We start from the raw sequence: 22,889 nt of genomic DNA on the forward strand, positions 1-22,889 counted from the left end.
AAACCATGGTAAAATTCCCAACGGTGAAGGTTACCGTTTAAGTTTTAATTACCATGGTAACCGCCGCGGTCGATAACCACGGTGTGGAAAACTCGCGGCGCATGTGCAGCATGCAACGTGCGCTTGTTATGTTGTGAAGAAGACATGGCGGAGGGAGGACGTGATAGTAGCGGTCCTCACGGCATTTTTTCGCCTTCAAAGAGAACCAAATCTGCAGTCTGGGTGTATTGTGGTTGTTATAAGAATGCTCAGGACAGCTGGTCGAGGATGGCAGCCCTGTCTGCAGGAGCTGCGAGAAGAAAGTTATTGCGAAGGGCGGCAACACATCCAATTTACTTACTTTCACTTTACGACCATCACCTGCAACTGTTCAGCAAATGCAAGGTAAATTAACCTCAAGCTTGTGTGCATGATGTATGTGCATGTCGAGTTTTCTCTGTCTAATTTGCTGTTGTCACTAATGTAAACTGACCAGATAGTGGTATAACTGAACGAAATTGATCCGTGATTTGGCACGTTATCTGAACCGCTTATTAACTGTAGATTTCACTTTTTAAAGTCGACCTAATAATTCCCCAAATATTGATGCAGAGCTCCAGTGAGAAGGATTTGACACAAACACGTACTGGGTAGACTGAGTTAGTGAACACAAACTGACTGAGATGACTGACTTTCATCTCAGCTCTGTTCACCTGAGCAGCGTCTACCTGCGGCTCAGCAACCATCTGACCAATCAGATTGACCGAGTCCATTGACAACAGACGAGCAGGCAGACAGAGAGACAGACAGCCAATATATAATATCAGAAATATATAACACTTGTGGATTATTTGTAGAATAGACTATATATAAAGAATAATATAAAATGGTGAATATAACATGTGTCTAGATAGAAATAGGAGCCAAAATAGAGTATTCATAATTCATTTAACAACAATAGTCCTTTTTGTTTTGATCTAAAAAATTATCCAACCTGTTCCTCACAAAAGTGATATGATCTAAATTGTGGAGTTTTGTGATCTGTTGGTTGCACCCTTAGTATTAATTAACAATGACAGTAATAATTAATAATGACATTTTCTATTAATTTTTTTCACAGAGAGGGTCTGCTGGCCAGTCGAGTGCTGCTGCCACTACAACTCATTCTACCTCTGTAACGCAGACATTAAAGAACACGTTTCAAAAACAGGCTGCCTCATCACAAAAAGCCAATGACCTATTTTGCACAGTTTTGATACATTCTTTTATAATTATTTAAAGAGCAACTAAACCCCTCAGTTTTGGATGACGTGCTCTAAGCTGGAAATTCAAAAAATGCCTTGATGATGGGCGGGGCTCCAGGAGTACTCTCCGATAAATATATTCAAATATAAATCTTGATGAAATTATTTCAATTTATCAGTGTTTTTTTTAACATTTTGAAGACATTTTAAAAAATACCGCGGTATACCGATAACCGTGATAATTTTGGTCACTATTACCGCGGTGTGAAATTTTCATACCGTTACATCCCTAGCTGGGACCCTATTTGTACTGTTGCTCAAGTTTGGTGCTGTTCTGAGCATTATTTGTGGCTATGGGTGGCTTTTTGATGGCGGTTTCTTGCTGGAGGCATAGACCGCAGTGTATTGTTATCTGAGATTGCTAAAACTACATAAGCTAGCGGTCGGAAAACTTCATCTCTCGAGGGAGGGTCTTACTCGGTGTCACAGTGTGTTAGACCATGGATTAAATTTACGCTGGAATATCCTTTTAACACTAGCAGAAATAAAACTTCAGCTGATCACAAATGAAATAAATAATATCTACATCCAAAAGTACTAAACCAGCCACTGAACAAACTGACATTTGTACTTAAAGGAAATAGAGCAAAGCAAAACATTTACCTCAAACCCCAACAGACATGGCTGCAGTAAGCATAACCAAAACAATTATATCACTATGGTGAGGTCTTGCTTAAATGATTATTGATACAGTGGGTAACAGCTCTGCAGGGTGTGAGAGGCCTCTCATCTTTTATGCCTGCTGCAGGAAGTGAGTTCATTAAGTCTCTCTTTTCGACAGTGGACCACAAACCTCTAAGGCTTCATCAATCTCACATAAAATTAAGATTAAATGGGATGTGCTTCTGGAATTAGCTAAATTATGTTTTCTATTAAACACAGAAAAGCATCAGGTATGTTAGTAGTAGCAGTAGAATAACTTTATTAAATATCAATTTTTAAATAGTTGAATTAATGCAAGAATGTGAAATGGCAGTTAAAATGGAAGAAGTTCAGGAGATGGAAGAAGTTCAAGAGAGTCAGATAAAGTTCAAGCACTGACGGGAACTAAAATCGTCCAAGTTTAAGTGAATTTCGCCCAAAATGTGTGCTGAAGTGTAATCACTAGCCTCTTTAACACTGCCGTTTGCATGCGGGGATCCTGCGCCAATTCTCCGCACCCTCCTCTGTGTGAAAGTTTCAGATGCGGAGAGGGGGGAAATTTCGCTCCGGCGCTGATCCGCCTCTGGAGGTAGTATCAGGGCCGCATTATTGGTGAGCCGTCCCAGTGTGAACGGATAACCCAGAGGCTCGGAGCGGGGGCGTGTCAGTCTGACTAGTCTGATAACTGCACAAGTCCTTCACTCAACTAAATACAGAGAAATGTCCCACAAAGCAACGTTACAGGACCGAACAAAAGTAACGTAGTAACTGTAACTGTCTTTGGCAACTTATATGAGGAAAAAAAATACCACAGCTGTACGTGGAGAAGCGTCTATCCTCCTGTCCGTCCTCCGCCTGTCCTCCCGACTCTTCCTCACATTTCTGCTCAAAAAACAGCGTCTGTCATCGGCAAAAAACTTTAACTCACCGAGTGTTTGTGACGTAAATAAATTACCACGACAGTCAGCCCTCCGGACCGAGACTTCAGGGAATTTTCCCCCGGAAACAGCCTCAGTCCCCGTGAGTGACAGAGTCAGACAGCGTCCTGTTTACTTATGGTGATTATGTATAATTATGTAATTTAGCGTGAAAAACTTAACTTTGTCACTTTCCAGGATGTTTGGTGGGTCAGGATCTCAATCACTACACATTATAACAGCATCCATATGATTATAAACTATCCGCAGGTTTGGATTAACAGGGGGAACACCTGGGGAGACACCGACGTCATCAACATGACGTGTACCGTCACGCCTCTTTAGGAGCCGCAGCGCCGGCTTTCTGTGTGAATTACACACGTGAAGGCGGAGATGCTTCGCTCTGTGTGAATCACCATCGGCGGAGAATTGGTGAACCACCGCTCCGGAGATAATGCGGAGATGCTGTGTAAAAAGGGCTAGTGACAGCAGATAAACTCTAGTTGAAGGGTTAAGGTGCTTTTAGCTAGCGAGCTGTTGCAACAGTTACAGCCACCTGGCAACATTGATGGTCTGTGTTTTTAATCTGCGGGTACCGGTGAAACTCCACCACGGTACCTCTGAATCAACCAACCTGTAACCACAGTCAGAAAACACACACTGCCTCTGTCTCCTCGCACTGCAGAACTGTGGTTTAATCTCGTCATCACTAGGGGTCACAAATATCCAAATCCTCGATTGGATTTGAATTTCGATTTTAGGGTTACGATTTGATTCTCTATTTTTTTTTTGCTTTTAGCACTGATGGCTATGCCATTACTAGACTAGTCTAGTCTAGGATCATTGGTTTTATGCCATGGAAACTCTTACACTTTTTTTAATTCTTATTTCAAATAATGGTCTACATGAGTGATATAATCTCCATTATCCGTTTGCAATGTACCATACTCAGGCCTTATTGTCAAATTTAAATAATGTGTTAACAATATAAAATGCAACAATAACTTGTTTCACCAGTCAATTGGAAACTAACTGTGAACAAAAGAAGTGAAGTCATAGAGGGCACCTGCCATGTAATGACTCTTTCTTTGCAGTGTGCAATCTACGACTACATCCTTCAGGACTTTTGCCAAATGTTCACTTCTGTGAGCTTCATAGATGGGGCAAGTTTGAAGGAATGGATTTTCAATTTCCCAGTCATCATTAATGTAGTGTACTGTGATGGTCACCTAGCTCTGTGTTGCTCTGGAGGTCCAGCAATCTGTCCTAAAGGCCACTAAATCTGCACTGCTAAAACCTCCAATAACCTTTTCCTTCACATTATCATTCACATCATCCTGTATCATGTCCCTCCATGTAGTTCCCGTGGTTACTGTGGTATGTTGTTTATATTGAAAACAAGCCAATCAAAATGCAAGAGATGAATACAGCTGGTTTGTCAGCCGAATATGAAGCATCAGAGAACACAGTATTATACACAAGTATTGGCTGGTATGTAACCGGTGACAGCAATTAAAATAGAGGATGAATAAAAAAATTGGGTTGTTGGGAAAATAAAATAATACTGACTATGGCATTGTTCATTGGCCCCACCATACTTCCAATACTGCCGAAAATGCTAGAATTGATATCTGCGAAATCTACACAAGTCTATGCACTAACCTGATACCATATAATAGGTTTATTAGAAATAGGGCCCTCCTACTTCATAGAAGCATCTTATACAATACAATATTCAGAAACGTTGCATGACTTTGGCAACATTAAATCAAGCACATTTTCATTGGCTGTAATATCAATTAAATGGTTTTATTTCATCTGTAGATATTTGGACTGTGTTGACTTCAAGGTTATCCATTTGTCTGTACCTATGGAGCCTGTTTTTCATTGTGTTCCAGAAATGTGCAAGTTACAGTTTGTAATTCCTTGCTTGTCATCCTGTTCTGTGTCTCTGGACAAAATATTAATCCTAGTTCCTTAGCTCAATGCACATACAGTATTTCACCATTTTAAACCATTTGAGCTAATTTTTGATATAAGTTTAATTGAAACAGCACAGTAAATCTGCAATAATCCCACGTGAAACAGTATTACTGAAAAACGGATAGCAAAATAACCCAAATTATTTAAAAAGTGCAATCATAATATATTCATTTTGAAGTGAGCAGTGCTGTCACAAAAAAGCCTATGTACTTGCTATAATTTGCACATTTCCAGAACCCAATGAAAAATGAGCTCACTAGGTATCAGACAGATCCAAAAAAAAAAACCTTCACGTTAACACTAACAAATATCTCCTGAAGAAATAAATCCACTGAATCTAATATTACAGCTAGTGAAAAGCACAAAACAGTGGTTAATATTAAAAAAGTATAGATGATGGCGTAATTAAACCTCTTTGAATGTTGGAGAAATCTGGAGAATCTTGGAGAAATTTACAGTCAAAATGACCTAAAGCTTACAGTATCTCAACAGTGAGTACCCCCCTAAAATTTCTGCAGATATTTTATATCTTTTCATAGGACAACACTGAAGAAATTACACTTTGATATAATGTAAAGTAGTGAGTGTACAGCTTGTATAACAGTGTAAATTTGCTGTCCTAACTCAACACACAGCTATCAATGTCTAAACCGCTGGCAACAAACGTTAGTACACCCCTAAGTGTCCAAATTGTGCTCAAAGTGTCAATATTTTGTGTGGCAACCATTATTTTCCAGCACTGCCTTAACCCTCTTGGGCATGGAGTTCACCAGAGCTTCACAGGTTGCCACTGAAATCCTCTGACATCCATCAGCTCCGTGATGTCATCATGGAGGAGTGGAAGAGACCTTGAGCTCCTCCACCTTCCGTTTGAGGATACCCCACAGATGCTCAATAGGGTTTAGACATGCTTGGCCAGTCCATCATCTTTACCCTCAGCTTCTTAAGCAAGGCAGTGCTCGTCTTGGAGGTGTGTTTTTGGGTCGTTATCATGTTGGAATACTGCCCTGTGGCCCAGTTTCCGAAGGGAGGGGATCATGCTCTGCTTCAGTATGTAACAGTACATGTTGGCATTCATGGTTCCCTCAAAGAACTGTAACTCCCCAGACTGCTCTCCAGCACTCATGCAGCTCCAGACCATGACAATCCCACCACCATGCTTGACTGTGGGCAAGACACACTCACCTGGTTACTGCCACACACGCTTGACACCGTCTGAACCAAATATGTTTATCTTGGTCTCATCAGACCACAGGACATGGTTCCAGTAATCCATGTCCTTAGTCTGCTTGTCTTCAGCAAACTGTTTGCGGCCTTTCTTGCGCATCATCTTTAGAAGAGGCTTCCTTCTGGGACGACAGCCATGCAGACCAATTTGATGCAGTGTGCGGCGTATGGTCTGAGCACTGACAGGCTGACGCCCCACCCCTTCAAACTCTGCAGCAATGCTGGCAGCACTCATATGTCTATTTTCCAAAGACAACCTCTGGATATGACACTGAGTATGTGCACTCAACTTCTTTGGTCGACCATGGCGAGGCGTGTTCTGAGTGGAACCTGTCCTGTTAAACCGTTAATTGATACCACCGTATCAATTTTGTTGCCAGCGGTTAAGACATTAATGGCTGTGTGTTGAGTTAGGGCAGCAAATTTACACTGTTATACAAGCTGTACACTGACCACTTTTCAGTGTAGCAAAGTGTAATTTCTTCAGTGTTGTCGAATGAAAAGATATAATAAAACATTTACAAAAATGTGAGGGGTGTAGTCACTTTTGTGAGATACTGTAACAGGACCTGTTGCACTCATTTTTTATGCAGGACCAAATAACTAGATATGACAGAACTACATTAACACCACACAGAATAAACATTTGGTTGACAGAAAGTGAAAACTACAGGAGATATACATTTTTGTTTTGGGTAAAGAAAATAAATAAATACATCCTGTTAATAATATGATTAATGTAACCAGTCAGCAACAACTATTTGAATGCATGAATGTTGCTAAATTTCCTTAGGGTCTTTTGGATGTTCAGGACAAATTTCAACTCAAACCAGGGAAAAATGATCAATTACAATATACATACAGGAAAAATATATACATATGTGCAACATAAATACTGTCAAATACTACTGAATGTGTGTAGCAGGTCATTTCAAGTGGAAACCCTAGTGGAAACAAACAGCTGCAAATTGTCTGCCATGCCACTAGCCAAAGAATCCACTACCCAAAAAGAATTGATGCAAATTATCCCACAGTTGGCGCAGTCAGATAATTCTGCCCCATTATCATTTGTTCTTCTGTAAGCACATACTGGAACATTACAGAGCAATAAATAGGAGCTGGAATAAAGGGATTCTGGGAATGTGTCCAATGCTAGCGCTGCAGAAAAAACGAATGGATAGTCTGACAATAGGCTGCGTGCCGCTGAGAGACTATAATCAGGCACAGGCAGAGTGCCTGTGTGCCCGCCGTCAGACAACGGGGAGGCACTGCAACATGACAGGCTGTAGACAGGTTGACTGGGGAGGGGAGTCCCCCCACTCCCCCCTCAACCTGACAACACATTCATGAGAGTGTCGGGACACGGAGGCCAGGGACAACACAGATCCAACAAAAATTTCCAGCTCTTCTGTTAATACACATCAGCAGCACACAGAGGGATACAAGATTAAATGCTTATTTTTTATTCCAAGTGCCAATATTTGTGCTGATAGTCTGTCCCCAACACCAATAACTATAATAGGACTTCGCACAAACTAGCTTGCTGCTGATATCTTATCTTACGATGCAGGAAAAATAACTGACCTCTATGTTTAACTTCATTTTACATTGTCACAGAAAAATCTGACATGTCATCTTTGTCAGAAGCATTGTGACAGCAATATGTCAACGGTGGTTGGTAGTGGATTGAGAAATAGACATTCCTTTTATAATCTACGAAATGTCTTGGGATATTATGATACTCTTTGTGTATCATAACAGGCTTCCAATTCATTGCACAAATTATAGTGTTATGTAGTGTCAATACTAAGACACAGGGACATGTAGCCAACCAACAACTGTCAGTCAAATGCCTGCTAAAATGTCAATTATAGCTGGACTCCTGTCCTGGCTGTTGTCTCCATCTGAAGTCATCTTCTCTGTGACTTCTGGTCAGGAATGATGAGGAATGATTGGCCCTACATCTTGCCAGCAAATACTCAGTTTAAAGATATTAACAAACTAACTTAACTTTCACATTTAGCAACTGTTTGGAAAAGGGCAGGCATAAAAAAAATGCCTAGTAGGTGACTGGACTAACGATCTGTCCATCACAGAGCTGCACATGGTTCCTCATCGAATGCTGATTGGTTATACTACTGAGTGTTTGGGCACAAGCAAATCTTTTAGATCACATGATAGCGTGATCTTGGGAATCCAGCTGCCTCATATGGTAAAATGTACAGTAGTTTATACAAATGTTATGTCGTTGTTATGTTGTACAAGTCTGATATCCAAAAGCCACAGGTGTTGTGTCTGGTCAGACAACAACACAGTGATATTTTCACTTTATTACCGTCTGATCTATTCAGTGTTTGCCTACAGCATATATTGGCAGCCTGGACAGCGGCAGGAGCACTGTTTTGTTTTGGTTACATTCTGGATGAGGTTACACACTTATCTGGTATCCAAACCATATATTTCTGTTCACTGTAATTACCTAGTTACTGACAGTGTACCGTTCCTTCCTGAGCCACAACCACTTTGTATCTATGCAAATGTTACTTTATATCTATCAGACTAGAAAGAAAACAGGCAGGACACTGACCCTTGAAGTCTGGTAGTGTGACCAATGGTCAATTTATAAACCATGTCTAATTACATCAGATTAAATAAGACAACCAGCAAGTAGCCCCTTTAAGATCGAAAAGGTGGCGCATCTGCAGCAAGGTACAGACTGTAATGTGCTGCCTTGTCTATCTAAACAAGAGGTTTAGTATTCCTGCTTTTCCAAAAAGCAGCCACTTGGACGCCACTGAGGTAGGCTTAAACATATGACGTGACGTGAAGCACAAAGTTTCGAACAGTGAAGCAGGTCAAATTTGTCTCCAAATAAAGAGCTTTACATAGCACCCCATTGGAGTTTAGAACTGGGTTCTTAGCCGGGGGCTTTTAATTTGAAAGTAGTGACCATTGTAGACAACGAAGACAGCTACAGAGACTGAGGAGACGCTAGCCTCTCCCTGATCTCAGCGGCTGTCCAGTTGCTCATCTTGACGTCTGCGGATGAAGTGATGGACTGACTGCTGTGATCAGCTGTTTCCTCGTTTTAAAACTTCCCGGCTGTGGGTCACACAACAATGCACATTATTAGGGCTGGAACGACGTGTCGACATAATCGACGACATAAATCCGTCGACATGAATAATTTGTGTCGACACGGCGTCCCAAACAGGAAGTGGTAGGACCCGCGGAGGCTGAGAATAGCCCTTCTCACACAGAGATGCTGCATTAACGCCGCAGCGGCGGTTCATCAATTCTCCGCCGTTGGTCATTCACACAGTGCGAAGCACCGCTGGAATAAAGACGAACCGCCATGTAATTCACACAGAAAGCACACAGAAAGCACACAGAAAGCTGCGCTGCCGCTCCTGAAGAGGAGCGCGAAAAACGTAACTCCTTCACCTTCCAGGATGTTTAGGGGGCCGGTAAACACCCCAACGTCATCATCATGACGTGTACCGTCACGATGATGACGTGAGGGTGTTTCCCAGGTGTCCCCCCATCAATCTAAACTCGCGGACCGTTTATAATGTGTAGTGATTGAGAACCCGGCCCCCTAAACATCCTGGAAGGTGAAAGGTTACGTTTTTCACGCTAAATTACATTATTACATAGTCGCCATCAGTAAACAGGTCGCTGCTCGACTCTGTCACTTGCGGGGACGGAGGCTGTTTTCTGGGGGAAAGTTCACTGAGGTCTCGGTCGGGAGGGCTGACCATCGTGGTGATTTCTATCAACACAACCACTTGAGTGAGTTAAAGGTTTTTGCCGGTGACAGACGCTGTTTTTCGTGCAGAAATGTGACGAAGAGTCGGTAGGACAGGCGGGAGGACAGATGCTTCTCCGCCTACAACTGCAGTATTTTTTTCCTGATACAAGTTACCAATGACAGTTACTAGGTTACTTTTGTTTGGTCATGTAACGTTAAATTAATGGTTAGATTAGTCGACTAATCGAAAAAATAATCGCTAGATCAATCGTTTGAAAAATAATTGTTTTGGACAGCTCTACACGTTATCAACACCTCCACCCATCTCTCAAAATTGTCAGCACATTGACGGCTCGGATTTACATAGCAATGGAGGTGGAAAAAAGTGTGCCCTCCGAGGTACGTCTTCTGTCTAAATCCGCGGACCTAGCCGCAAAAAAGACTGCTTCCTGTCCAGTATAAAAACGGCTAGTGTTTGCAGTGTTTCCTCTAGGATTTTTTTCAGCAGCGGGGGCAGGCTCTCCGGGGAGCCGTGGCAGCGTAAACAAATGACACTTGACTTGCAGATTTTATTTTTATGCCCAGCATAATCCCCCTTTTTATTGAATGGCTGGCATGGAAAATGGCTTATTAAAGGCAGAATGTAAAAATTAAAAATAACAAAAAATACAACAACAAAATAAATGTATTTTTATTTAATTTAAATATAATTTAATTTTGGGTCCCAGTCTGATAGCCTGTGCTTCCCTTTAGGTTTTTCTCCTCTACTCTCATCTCTCTCTCCTGCACCATCACTCGGCTCTCCCCCTGCTGTACTCTGCTCTCCTTCACTTTGTTCCACGTTAGATAATTTACACTCACATCACATCTAATTACAAGTGTAAACAATTTTTTTTCCTAACCATCATCATGTGAGTCAGTAAAAGGCTAATGATACCTGTCTAGCGTCATCTTCATCAGGTGTCTTTCTCTTTTTTGAGAAATATTTGAACAAGCTCATCTGAAAATGCAGTCAGCAGTTACATCGTGGCGTGTATATATTCGCTTAATGCTATCAACTAGTTTACCCATGTTAGCGACACTGAGTTGAGTTGGCACCGGGCCCAATTAATTAAGCTACCGATATGTTACGTAACCTTAGCTGGCCATCAATATTCTGCGAATGTCTATTGAACTTATAAAATGTATTATAAGTTTCTTAAGCTAATAAGTCTACCTTTTCTCCAGTGAGTCGTTGCCCTATTTTCAAGATGACACTCCTCTGACTCTCCGACCTGGTGCCTGGGTGCTTGACGTGATGTCACTTTCAAGGCTGCGCTCTCGCGAGTAATTAACGCCAATGGCACCAGTAAGTTCTTGGGGTAAGAGAGTAGATACTGAGCAAGATAGTTATCTAGTTTACCTCAGCACTCGCGACACCCAACCCAGTGCAGGACTCTGCTGTGAAGGTGGACATATGATGCGGCGGTGGTGTATTTGCGACAAAAAAAAATAAATTGAAATTTGGAGGATTTAGGAGTGGCGGGCCGCCACTCCTAAATGAATGTAGAGGAAACACTGGTTTGCTTATACAATTAGTCCCCATTTATAACGCCATGAGTCACTTTTTCCCCCCCAATGTGGTGCAGCCCTAGTCCAGGGATAGGAAAATAACAAATGTGTGTCCAAATAAAATCCAACTGCCATTTCTCCAATTTTTCATGCTACTGCCTTGAGGCACCACTCGATCTTCACTTGTCCAAAGGGTTACATTATGAACTGGATTCGTGCCAGACCAAAATCAATCACAAAGTAAATATGCTCCTCATACCAGAGGATGCTGTAACAGATTTTCTGTTAATGGTTGAATTTCTTCAATAATGACTGAAGAATTTGAAGTCTGTCGATCATTTTGACAGATGGGTAAACTGAGGGTGATCTTGAGTGTGCAAGTATTTCACACTCAAAACTGTCAGTAACCACATGTAGAACACCTATAGTAGACCCCCCTTGCAATGTGGGAACTGACAGTGTTTTGAAAAGCTATAGACTGGAGTACTTGGAGCTTGTCTGTGATCATTACAGGTTACAGCAGAGGGCTGCAGCCATGCACCAGGGCAGAGGGAGCACATGCTGCAGGATTTCTCCTGCTGAAATGAGTGCTTGCAGGACCGACTTCGTAACTCTGTAGCAAGAGGAAGCTTGGATAGTGGCAGCAGCTGCCACTAACCTGCCGTGTTTAATTCAGTCACAGTTGTCCATTATTGAAGTTTCAGCAGAAAATTCTAAGCGCCAAGGGCCATAATATTGATGGAGATATACTTTAATCAAATTCTAGACATCAGCTGGCATGTAGGACTAACTCTGCTGGTCATTTGTTTGAAAATGCTGTGATGTGAACAACAATATGCATTCCAACTTTTGAATTGGTCAATCAATTTCTGGCCTTTAGAACTGAGTGAGTTACATTTCATTTCTAACAAGCATCTACCCAAATATACTGTTTGCTCCCTAAAGAAAGAAAGCAATGGGGATTATAGGGCCCTATGAAATCTGTTTTATTTTTTCCCAATTTCCGTTTTATTTTTTCCCAAATTCCGTTTTTTCCGTTTAAATTTTTGGGAATCCAGTTTTTTTTACCTTTTACTCTTATTTTACCACTAAAACAGTGTTTCTTTAATGTAAATGACAAGATGTACACAAATTAAATAGAAATTACCTTAAATTTATTGAGGTGACAAACACATTTCCTCAATACTGTACCGTAGAGTACACTAAAGTGCATCAAAAACATCTGATTTCATCATGTCTTCATACAGTAGTATATTTTGTGTTTTTATGAGTTTAATTTGGGTTTCATTGAATAAAAACATGGTCAGCTCTCAGGCAGATCCAGTAAATGTTTTCATACCAAAATTGTTCTGAAAATTTAAGTTGTAAATATTCAAAAAATCAGCAAAGATGACCTACAAAATGAGAAATTATACTTGTGACATTATGTCAATAACATACTAACCAGCTAGCAGTGGAAACACCAACCCTCCCCCTGTCCTCTGAGCTCCCAGCCCAGGCAGAGTCAGCTAACAGGGCTGTGGCTAACGGGGCTAGCTAGCTAACAGCAGCTACTGTTAGCAGCAGTTAGTCACTCTGGCGATATACCGATAATATGAAGCGGGCAGGTTGCTAACTCTCTCGCATTACAACTTTAATTATGATTTCTCAGGTCTGCTTCTTTGCAAAACAACAGTTCACCTGACACATACAAGTCGTTCGGGAGCTGCTCGGCTCTGTACTGAGGGGTTAATGTCGAGTCTCTCAGTTTTCGTGGGCGGGTGCAGTTTTCCTCAGACATACGTTCCTCTTCCACACGAAAACAGCATTTCAGTGAAATTTTGTCAAATTCCACGATATTCCGCATTTAACAATAGATTCCGTTTTAATCGGCCTATTCCGCCATTCCGTGATCGCGGAAATCATAGGGCCCTAGGATTAGAGGTGCAGCCACCATAGTATACATGAAGATATCTTCATGAGGCTTCAGCCCACACGTTAAACAACAACTAACTTCTATAAAAAAAAAGCGAAAAATGATGTTGAAAAGCACCTTTGGAATAGCTTCAACCCTCACTTCAGGCATGTATAACCTAAGCCAAGCTACCCCCAGTGATATTTCTTGCAAAACCATTCACAGTTAGTCTTAATTAATGGTCTTTCCTGGTAGGCTTTTATGCTGAAGAAGCTGCAGGAAGCGTTGGGTATGCACTTACAGCAATAAAACTTTACAAAAAGTTAACATTTAGCAAGTTGTCTGATCTAATAAATGAAGTAATCAAGATCCTCTTAGATCTGTGGTGTTAACAACAGGATTTTAAAGCTTGTGTCTACAGTCTTTACTTTTTGATATGAAGGTACCATCAATGCAGAATTACTGTTAAATTACAATGTACAGCCCTAACCCTGCTCCAGTGAATTCTGTAACCTCACCTCCAGGTAGAGTGGGGAGCTGGAGCCGTGGTTCATCCTCTGGGCCAGCTGGTCACGCTGCAGGATACACTCCTCCAGATGGATGACGTTTGGGTGCTGGCTTTGGATGCTGCTGAGGGCCCAGAACTCCCGCAGGGCCAGCTCCACATTCTCTGGAGAGTGGCAGCGGATCTTCTTCACTGCCACCCGGGCTCCAGTGCGCTTCACTACTGCCTCATAGACAACGCCGTAACTGCCGCGCCCCACCTCCTGGATCAGCTCGTACTTCGGCTGACTGCTTACCATCCTAGTCCTCACTGTGGGCAAAGAACGCAGGGTTGGTTAAGAAAAGAAGTTCGTTGCTTCAATAACCACTGTTAGATCTCCATGTCCCATTTATTAGTTTCTTATTAAACCTGCTAACCCAAGACGCCTGGTTACATCGGTTGCAGCATTCCGCTGTTAGAATGTTCCTGTCTGTCTTGCCATTGTTATATGCATTTTCTTAGCCTAGCTTCCTCAATACAGTTAGCCAGCCAACATTGTTTCAAGCTTCTAATAGGGCGTTCAGACCAAACGCGACAGACACGAATACAATCGCTTCAGACGCTTAATTCGCACCGCGCCAGACGCTCCATTCGCGCCGCGTGATCATTTTGGACTATTCGCGTCATTCGCGCTTGCCCGCTCATTTTTGAACCGGTGTTTTTCAACCCGCTGTCTTTCCACGTCTATTATGGCTGATATCACCACCGTTGCTGCACTGTACCTGCTGTCCCAGAAACGCCGGAAAACCACCCGCCGTCGTGTCTGGATTCATGAAGTCCTCCGGAGACACACGGAGCTGGGGGAATTTCACTGTCTCCTCCAGGAGCTCCGTCTGGATGACGACCGGTTCCATCGGTACCTCAGGCTGACCGGAGCCCAGTTCGAGGACCTGTTAGCTCGGGTCGGTGCCAGGATCTCCCGCCTGGACACCAACTACAGGCACTCCATCTCAGCTGCGGAGCGCCTGTCCATCTGTCTGAGGTGAGTTGCGGTGTCGTACAGCACCGGGTGCCCACACACAGCTACAACTAGCTTCTCCTCCATCGTTGCTCTGAGCAACCGTAAACAACCGTACGTGATGGAAGTGACGTCGTCGGCTTGAACTCGTCGCTGATTGGATGTCGCGGCGTGATGCCGCTTGAAAAGTTGGATATTTTCAACTTTATTCGCGACGCTTCAGACGCTTCATTCGCGCCGCGCAAGATGCTCCAGACGCTTCATTCGCGCCGCGCCAGACGCTCCATTTGCGCCGCCATCGCCTGAATCGCGAAGCCGCTCCATTCGCGTCTATCGCGTTCGGTCTGAACGCCCCTTAAGGCTGAACATAGTTACAGAAGTACAGACTTCTGGTGTGGAGCAGAAGACCCTTTTGAGCCTGGCACAGGAATGTATGTTCGACAATACCTAGCAAGGGAAGACGGACTTGATCTGAATCCCTGCAATTGTCCATCAAGATGTCTCACCATAGACACCGCCATACGTCAGTTCATTACACATCAGAAAGACTTGAAATGTTAGCCGTTTAAAACAGTGTTTTTCCAATTCTGGTCCTGTGGTCTCCCTTAACAGCTTGTTTTAGACCACATCTGATTCAAATGATCAGCTCGTTATCAAGCTCTGCTGAAGCTGGATAACAACCCATTCAGGTGTGTTGAGGCAGGGAAACATCTAAAACATGCAGGGCAGGGAAGCCCTGGGACCAGGATTGATACACACTAGTTTAAAACAAACAAGTCTTAAAAGGATAGGTTAGGTGTTGCTGCCATGTCTGTGTTTTGAATCTGATCCATTGACAGTCAGATCTCGTGCCTGCCCCTCGGTTACCGTCTATGGGAGAATCATAGCACCCCTCTCATTTTGTCATTTGCCTGTCTCACTCACTGTATAATAAGGGTGTCACGATTTCAAATCGAAATCAACCGAAATCAAGTCACAATCTCGAACTTCAAATTTAAAAATGGAATTGTCGATGCTGCCATGCCCCCATGTCACATCCGGTCGGCTTGCGAAGCATAAAAAAAACACACGTGTTGCAGTGCTGCGAGTCAACCTTCTCCAACTTAGCTACTAGCTAAGCCAGTAGCTATTAGCTACAGCCAGTCAAACGATAGCATGGTGTTACACCATTCCTGTTCGCCTCCTGGACCGTGGTCGGGAAGCACAGGGGAGATGATTTCCTCCAGGGCCGAAGTTTGTGTTTACCTTCGGGGTGAACTCCTTTCACGTGTTAAGCTGGTCAGGAAATAATACCAGGGAGCTTTGCTGTATCTAGCTGTCGCCTTTATTCACAGCCAAACTGCAGACTATATTGTACACTTTATTGCTGTCGCTACTCCTGCTACTCCTTTCGCTTCTCCTTCCTCTCCCATTCATTCACTGTCCGCATTAGGGCTGCACAATAAATCGTTTGAGCACCTTACGCACCTCACGCACACACACTTTACGCACCACCCCATTCTTGAAAGGGGCTACGCCACTTGTACAACAATGGCAACTGCAGATGCAGGAGACCCATCGACAGAACTTGAACCCCCTCCTCTTTCACTGAAGTCGCCGGTGTGGAAGTATTTTGGATTTCCAGTGAGTTATGTTGACAGTGTTCGCAAACACAGTTTGCAAGCTCTGCAGAAACTAGATGGCAGGTTATTTTGTTGAAGTTTCCAATTGACTGAAGATATACGTTATTGTTACATTGTGTTGTTAATAAACGTTTTAAATTTGACAATGTAGTGTGGGACATCGCGAACAAAGGTCAGATTTCATATTGCATAAAAGTCTAGTCTAAAAATTAGGGGTGGGAATCTCTTGGCATCTAACGATTCGATTTGAGTCTGATTCAGAGATCAACGATTCGATTCTAAACCGATTCTCGATGCATCTTGATGCAACAATTGTTTTGTGTGCATTTCCATGCATGATTTATAATAATAATAATAATAATAATAATAATAATAATAATAATATTATTATTATTATTATTATTATCAACAACAACAATACAATCTGAGTTTGCTAATCACTTCCTACTTTTGTGGTGATCATTAAAGAAAATCAACAGATTAATTAACTTAATATTTAATTAATATTTAATCATTTTAATATTTTATTAAAGAAAAGGCTTTTCTTTGTCACAAATAGATTTGACTTGAACACAGAATCCTCCTGTTACAGCCAATGAGCTTATCCCTGAGAGAAAAACAGTATACTGTAGCCTATATAAAAAATAAAAAAGCTTTCAATGCAATAATCAATGCAGCTTGCATTTCAACACATTACGGACCTATGTATCAACTCTCATACTAAAACATGGCTACTTTTGGTCATTAACAATAAAAATAAATAAACAGATTAATTTTTCTTCTCTGTGTCATTAAAGAAAAAGCTGCTCTCAGTCAAAGATAAGAATAAGACTTCTCTCATCACAAAATCCTCCTGTTACGGGGAATATCCCAATGCTATGCTACTTTATGCCGCTCGCATTTCAACACATTGAAATGTGTTAAAATGCGGTGAGCAACAAAGCGCGACTGAATACAGACGCAAGTCCTTGGCAGTCAAAGTTGCGGTAGAGTTTGTAATTAGCTTTGCTCTTTCCCAGTTGGGTGGGAAATTTGATATTGCTTGCTCGATGGTCCTCTGGTTGGAAGCAACTACAGCCATGCTTCCACACGCTTGCTGTTTAAGCAGAGACTGCTGGTTGAATATTGCGCTGAGCCATCTCATGTTTTTGTTATGTGTGCACCATCGACTGTCCCGGCACTGCACTTCCGCAATTACGAGTTCCGCCTCTTGCGTTCAGTCAACATTACGTTGTCAAATAACATTTAGAAAATCGATTTTTGACTTTTGTAAATCAATTCAGAATCGTCCACGCCCGCGTCACGATGCATCTAAGAATTGATTATTTCTCCCACCCCTACTAAAAATGGCATAGCAACCTGTGCTTTAAAAAAAGTAAATGTAATAATCGAGAATCGAACCGTGACCTTAGAATCGAAAAATGTAAACGAATCGAGGATTTGGAGAATCGTGTCACCCCTACTGTATAATATGTTTGTGTTACTTTCAAACAAAAAAAAAACACATTAAAAAGATGAGAATGGACAACAACAGGTGTGTGGACAGAAAAGGCAAACAAGGTCTGGTTTAAAATTATTGACTGCATTTGGTATTTCACCCTGGTCTAGAATCCCTAGTACCTATATACTGGAAATCAACCTTTGAGAGGTAAGATTACTTTCCTTTTGCTACCTTTTTGATCATGTGTCCCGACTTCTTTCCCCAACCACAAAATCAATTACCTTATTTTCTCAGCCACAAATTTACTCTTGATATTTAAGACAACTTTTTCTAGCTTGATATCAAACTCCCTAATAAACCCTGATAATCTCTGAAGTTTTCACATGGGTGTCACTGGACCCAACAGGTTGAGCTGCTCCCCGACAATGGCCACTCAATTGGTATGCTGGGGGGTTTCTGATAGATAATGAATGTTCTTTTTCCCTGAATTGAACTGTATATTAGACAGAGTTTCTGCGGATTTGAACAAGTCAAATTTAAGTCCTTTTTAAGACCATTTTGAACTAAATTTAAGACCTACACGACGTACAAAAAAGTAAGGAAAAATGCGGTCCCAGAATTACTTAAAAAAATAATGAAATTTGTTGCCATTCACAGAGCAACTCAATGAAGAATAGTGTGAGTGAGTGTGTGTCAGGGTTATTACAGAATTTAAAATTTAATTAGTTTTTGAGTTTGTTTTTTATTTCACCTTAGTTTTAATTTGTTTAACAAGTGATTAAGTAGTTTTAGTTTAGTTTTTATCTGGGAATTTAATTTACTCAACTATAATAACCCTGGTGTGTGTGTGTGCGTGCGCGAGAGAGAGTGAAGTTCCACTCAGTTTATTCAACAGTGGAAGATGAGTAACTGCAGGAGGGGAAAGGACAGTTGGGGCTGTCACAGACCTCCCCTCGCATCAAACTGGAGGAGAGAGAGGTACAACTTTTTAGATCCAAATCTGGTGCCAAAATGTTTAGCAACGCTGTTCAAAATCCAAAGCACCTCCGCTTTCAACGTCTGAGTTGAGTCAAAGATGGTTTGAATGTTGCTTGACTGCGAGACTGCAGAGGCGGCGCAGAGTTCGGGTCCAGCAGAACTGGATGAACTTGGAACCGGAAATGGTGACAAAGGCTTACAGAAGTGTGTGATAGCGTGACATCGCTGGAGACTTTTAGAAGACAACTGGTGTTTTTCCGATTTTGTGTGTGACACCAGCGCTAACCAGCTGATTAGAGTCACAAAACTATGCCAATGTTTTCAAATGACGTTTGACCAAGTTTCACCAACTGGTATCTGTTACATGGTTTTTATATTACCTTGTCGGGGTGTTGTGACTGCAATCCCCTGCATATGCAGATCATGGCACTTTAAAAAATAGTAAGTGTGGCAAAGGCACATTTCACCAGATGACGTCAAATGATACCATCAGTTTTAGTCATCCTTATTATGTAACAAAATCCAGATATACCTGCCAGACCAGAAAAAAGCAACTGAGCTGCACCCACTGATCATTTTCATAATCAGGTCAGTTTTGTAAAGAGTAAATGTGAAAAGATTATGGTTAGACATCTTTAAAAGGATTTATGGGCTACAACTAATGAATCTTTTCTAAATCAACTAACTACATGTCAGTAATTATAATGACTAATCAATTCATCATTTAGTGAGCAGGTTATAATTCTCAATTGTTTTATTATTTTAACACAACAAAACTTATAAGTCACTGAAAAAGTTGTCATCACCACAAAAGAGAACTGAAGGAATACAAAGCAGCATCAGTTATCCTTGTCACACTATAAAAAGGCAAAATAATCAACATAGGTTTTACCACAGACACATGGACTTCTGACATTAGTCCACCGAGTCTGATCAGTTTGATGACATGATGTAGTGAGTCAAGATGAATGATTTCATATTCCAAAGTTCTTTCCATTTAACTGACATCACTCACAAAGAAAAGGTCTGCCTTTTGAAAATTTGATTTTAGAATTAGAATAAATGCTTTGACATAATCTATCAAACCAGACCTGTCAATTATATTAAATTCTCAAGGCCTTCAAGGACAGAAAAAGTAGGCTTTTATACCCTCAGGTGCACATAAAACCACACATTTGGAACTGGAAAAATGTGTAGAAAAATTACCCATTTGTTCTTTGGGTTATCAGTTGCAAGAGGGGGGTAATTATCAGTCATCAGAATAAAATTAACATTGTGAATTCCTAACAAAAATCTAGATATCCATGTGTCGGTCTGGCCAGTTCACTGACATAAAACATGGATATGGGATGTATAATTTACATCTGCTGGTTACATTAAATATAAGCTCAACTATCGACGAGTTTACTCAGAGGACCTCTTTAGTCACATTGCTCGTAGTAGTTAACTCTTGTTTTCAAGAAGAAACTATTAAAATTTGCCAAAAATCCATTGAGCTGTATACCAAACCCTTTTCCATCTCCCAGTAAGCACTGCAACAAAACTCAAATTACTTATGTAACCCTTACGTTACCATACTCGAGACAACTGGACAAGTCAGTGACAGTATTCAATCTCAACACCTGCCTGTACTTGGCAATTTTGTGAACATATGATAAAACTTCATTTGACTCTACATATTTGACATTGTTAAAGATACATCCGCGATGAGTCTTAAGTGAAAGTCTCCTTGACAGAAAGAATGATAGCAAGCATGCTAACGGGCTAATTAGACAACCACTTGCCTGATTGGCTAACAAGCTAACAGCTATGTGGCCTGGCCACCGTCAGCTAACGATGTTGTTGGTTAGCTAACGTTAGCTTAATCACGTTAACACCAGCTAACAAAGAGTCCAGCTCTCGCCAGCACAATCGAAATGGATGTCTGCATCTAGGTTATACAATTCCAACCTCAAACAAGTCTGCTGCTCTTAAATCGTAAGAATGCTGGGGCATGGGGAGGCGTGCATGACGAGCACAAGGTATTGACAGTTTATTGTCTTGTGTGTGTTGTATGTGCGTGTGCCATCCAGAAATGTAAGATTCCTCTCAACACATACGTTAGGCTACACACCTGCGAGCCAAGTAGACAAGTAGCCACAGCGGACAAGACAATGTTCTAAATGTAAAAAAGGCTGCAGCTGATATGCTGCCGGTTGTCATGTTTTCAGTCTCACCTTTGAATCGTTTCTCAGGGGTTCATTTGTTGTCTTCTTCACTCTCCCTGGCAGCCATTACCGCCGCACACGTTCTGCTCGCACAGTCAAACCAAGGAGGTTTTGTCAAACACTGGACGTGAGAGCGTGCAGCTGCTGTGCAGTGCTGCGCAGAGGTGTCCAAATTACATGACTTCCTGCTGTACATTTCAAAATAAAACTCCGCTTGCAAAGAACAATGAAACAGTCAGTACCTGGTAATATGAACATGGCTGTATTAATTATAACATATTTCAATTTCTTCGATATCAAAAACTGACGGTCCTTTCAAATGCATTTAAGCTAATTATGTTTTACTTCAGTAATGAAGTAATCATGGCACAGTGGCCATAATCAACTTTCCAATAATAAAGGACTACTTCAGGAAATGTTTTTTTTTACAAAGAAAAATTATATGATGATAAAATGATAGCATGCGGGCAAATAAATGATCGTGAATGTGGAAAATATGATTGTGTCAGGTAATGTAAAAGTCCCAGTACACTGAACTGAATCTGATCATATCGCAGGATCTATAAGTATATCAAACGTTGATGCCAGGCCTGTTCTTTTACAGAATCACATACTCCATTAACGATAAATATTATCACATGCGTGGCTAAATGTTGATTTACATGTTAGCCCATCACGTTATAATTTCACTGAAACCTTTTTATTTTCACACGAAGATGAGAAATTCATAAACTACATTATACATAAGGAAAACCACTGCACTTCCGGTCTTTCGCAACGCCAAATCTGGATAACTTGACGTAGTCCCCATAATTTTTCAGTCAGACGGGCACCCTCCTGTACCCCCTGAAACCCTGACTGTCACTTTTGATGTCACCTATGCAATTTCATGTATCGGCCTTGCAACTTCTCCCTAAAGCTTGGAATTAGACATTTTTTTAAATTAATGCGAAGTTTGTTGACATTATGCAGAAGGCCAAGTCAATAGAATTTCTATAAATGTATGTTTATGGTATTGTTTCTGTCACCACTCTATCCAGTCTCTCTTTCGCTATAGTTTCAGAAGTATTTGCATTACATTATCTTGCAGCTTTGTGTAAGAGTAAAAGATGTACATTGACTCCAACTGATGTTTCAATCATTCAAAGCAACGGTAGCAAGACTATGGCTAACCTATTTTAAGTATGTGCAACAGAGCTTGAAGTCCCTCAAAACAGTTTGATGGATTCTCCCAAAATGCTGGGAAACCTTGGGTCCTGCTTGGCACAAGCCAGCCACCCACACACTGCTTTGGACCTCAACAGTACCCCCCCCCCCCCCCCCCCCCCCCCCCCCCCAAAACATCAGCATTACATGTAAATACAAGAAACACAAATCTTCAAGTTACTTCTTTATTTCCCATTGTATTGCAGCACAAATTATTTCAGTTGCAGGCTGAAGATCAAGCACAGTGGGGAGATAAGCCACATTCAAAGACACATTGAATTACTGAGTTAAGTAAGGCTATAGTAGGTGTTCAGGACAACCCTGAGCGATGAGTACATTTATACCCAGTCAACATGAACATGTTTGAACCAAACATTCCTTGACTGCATAGTGATGTGAGGGTGGACCTGGGTGTTGGAAATGAGTTCCCAGAAAGAAAGAAATGGTGGGTGTGTCTGCTCTGGTTTGTAAAGATATGGGTGTTTGTTTGAAGAGTGCAAGTAAACATCTTATCTGCATATTTAACATTTTTTTGTGTGTGTCTGAATCTTCTTGAAACAAGGCCAAGCCTTCACTCAAAAGCACCCGTTTAGTCTTAAGTACAGGATCTCTTGTTATATTGGCAGCAACAACAGGCATAAAGATAGCATAGAAATATCAGAATAAGTACTGTGAGGTAGCAAAC

The 22,889-nt window shown here is 41.4% G+C and overlaps 1 protein-coding gene across 1 annotated transcript in view; it reads right to left on the bottom strand.

Moving 5' to 3' along the window:
* pdik1l (PDLIM1 interacting kinase 1 like) overlaps positions 1–21,162 on the bottom strand; it is a 28,347-nt gene extending 7,185 nt beyond the window's left edge. Inside the window, exons 1-2 of the mRNA XM_030412284.1 lie at positions 21,008–21,162; positions 13,767–14,062 (exon numbers count right to left, since the gene is read on the bottom strand). Of these exons, the coding sequence (XP_030268144.1) occupies positions 13,767–14,051 (285 nt within the window). The 5' untranslated portion in view covers positions 14,052–14,062; positions 21,008–21,162. The remainder of the gene's footprint in view (positions 1–13,766; positions 14,063–21,007) is intronic.
* Positions 21,163–22,889: the final 1,727 nt, after the last annotated feature.

The sequence above is a fragment of the Sparus aurata genome, chromosome 3 (genome assembly GCF_900880675.1).
Source record: "Sparus aurata chromosome 3, fSpaAur1.1, whole genome shotgun sequence".
NCBI lineage: Eukaryota > Metazoa > Chordata > Actinopteri > Spariformes > Sparidae > Sparus > Sparus aurata.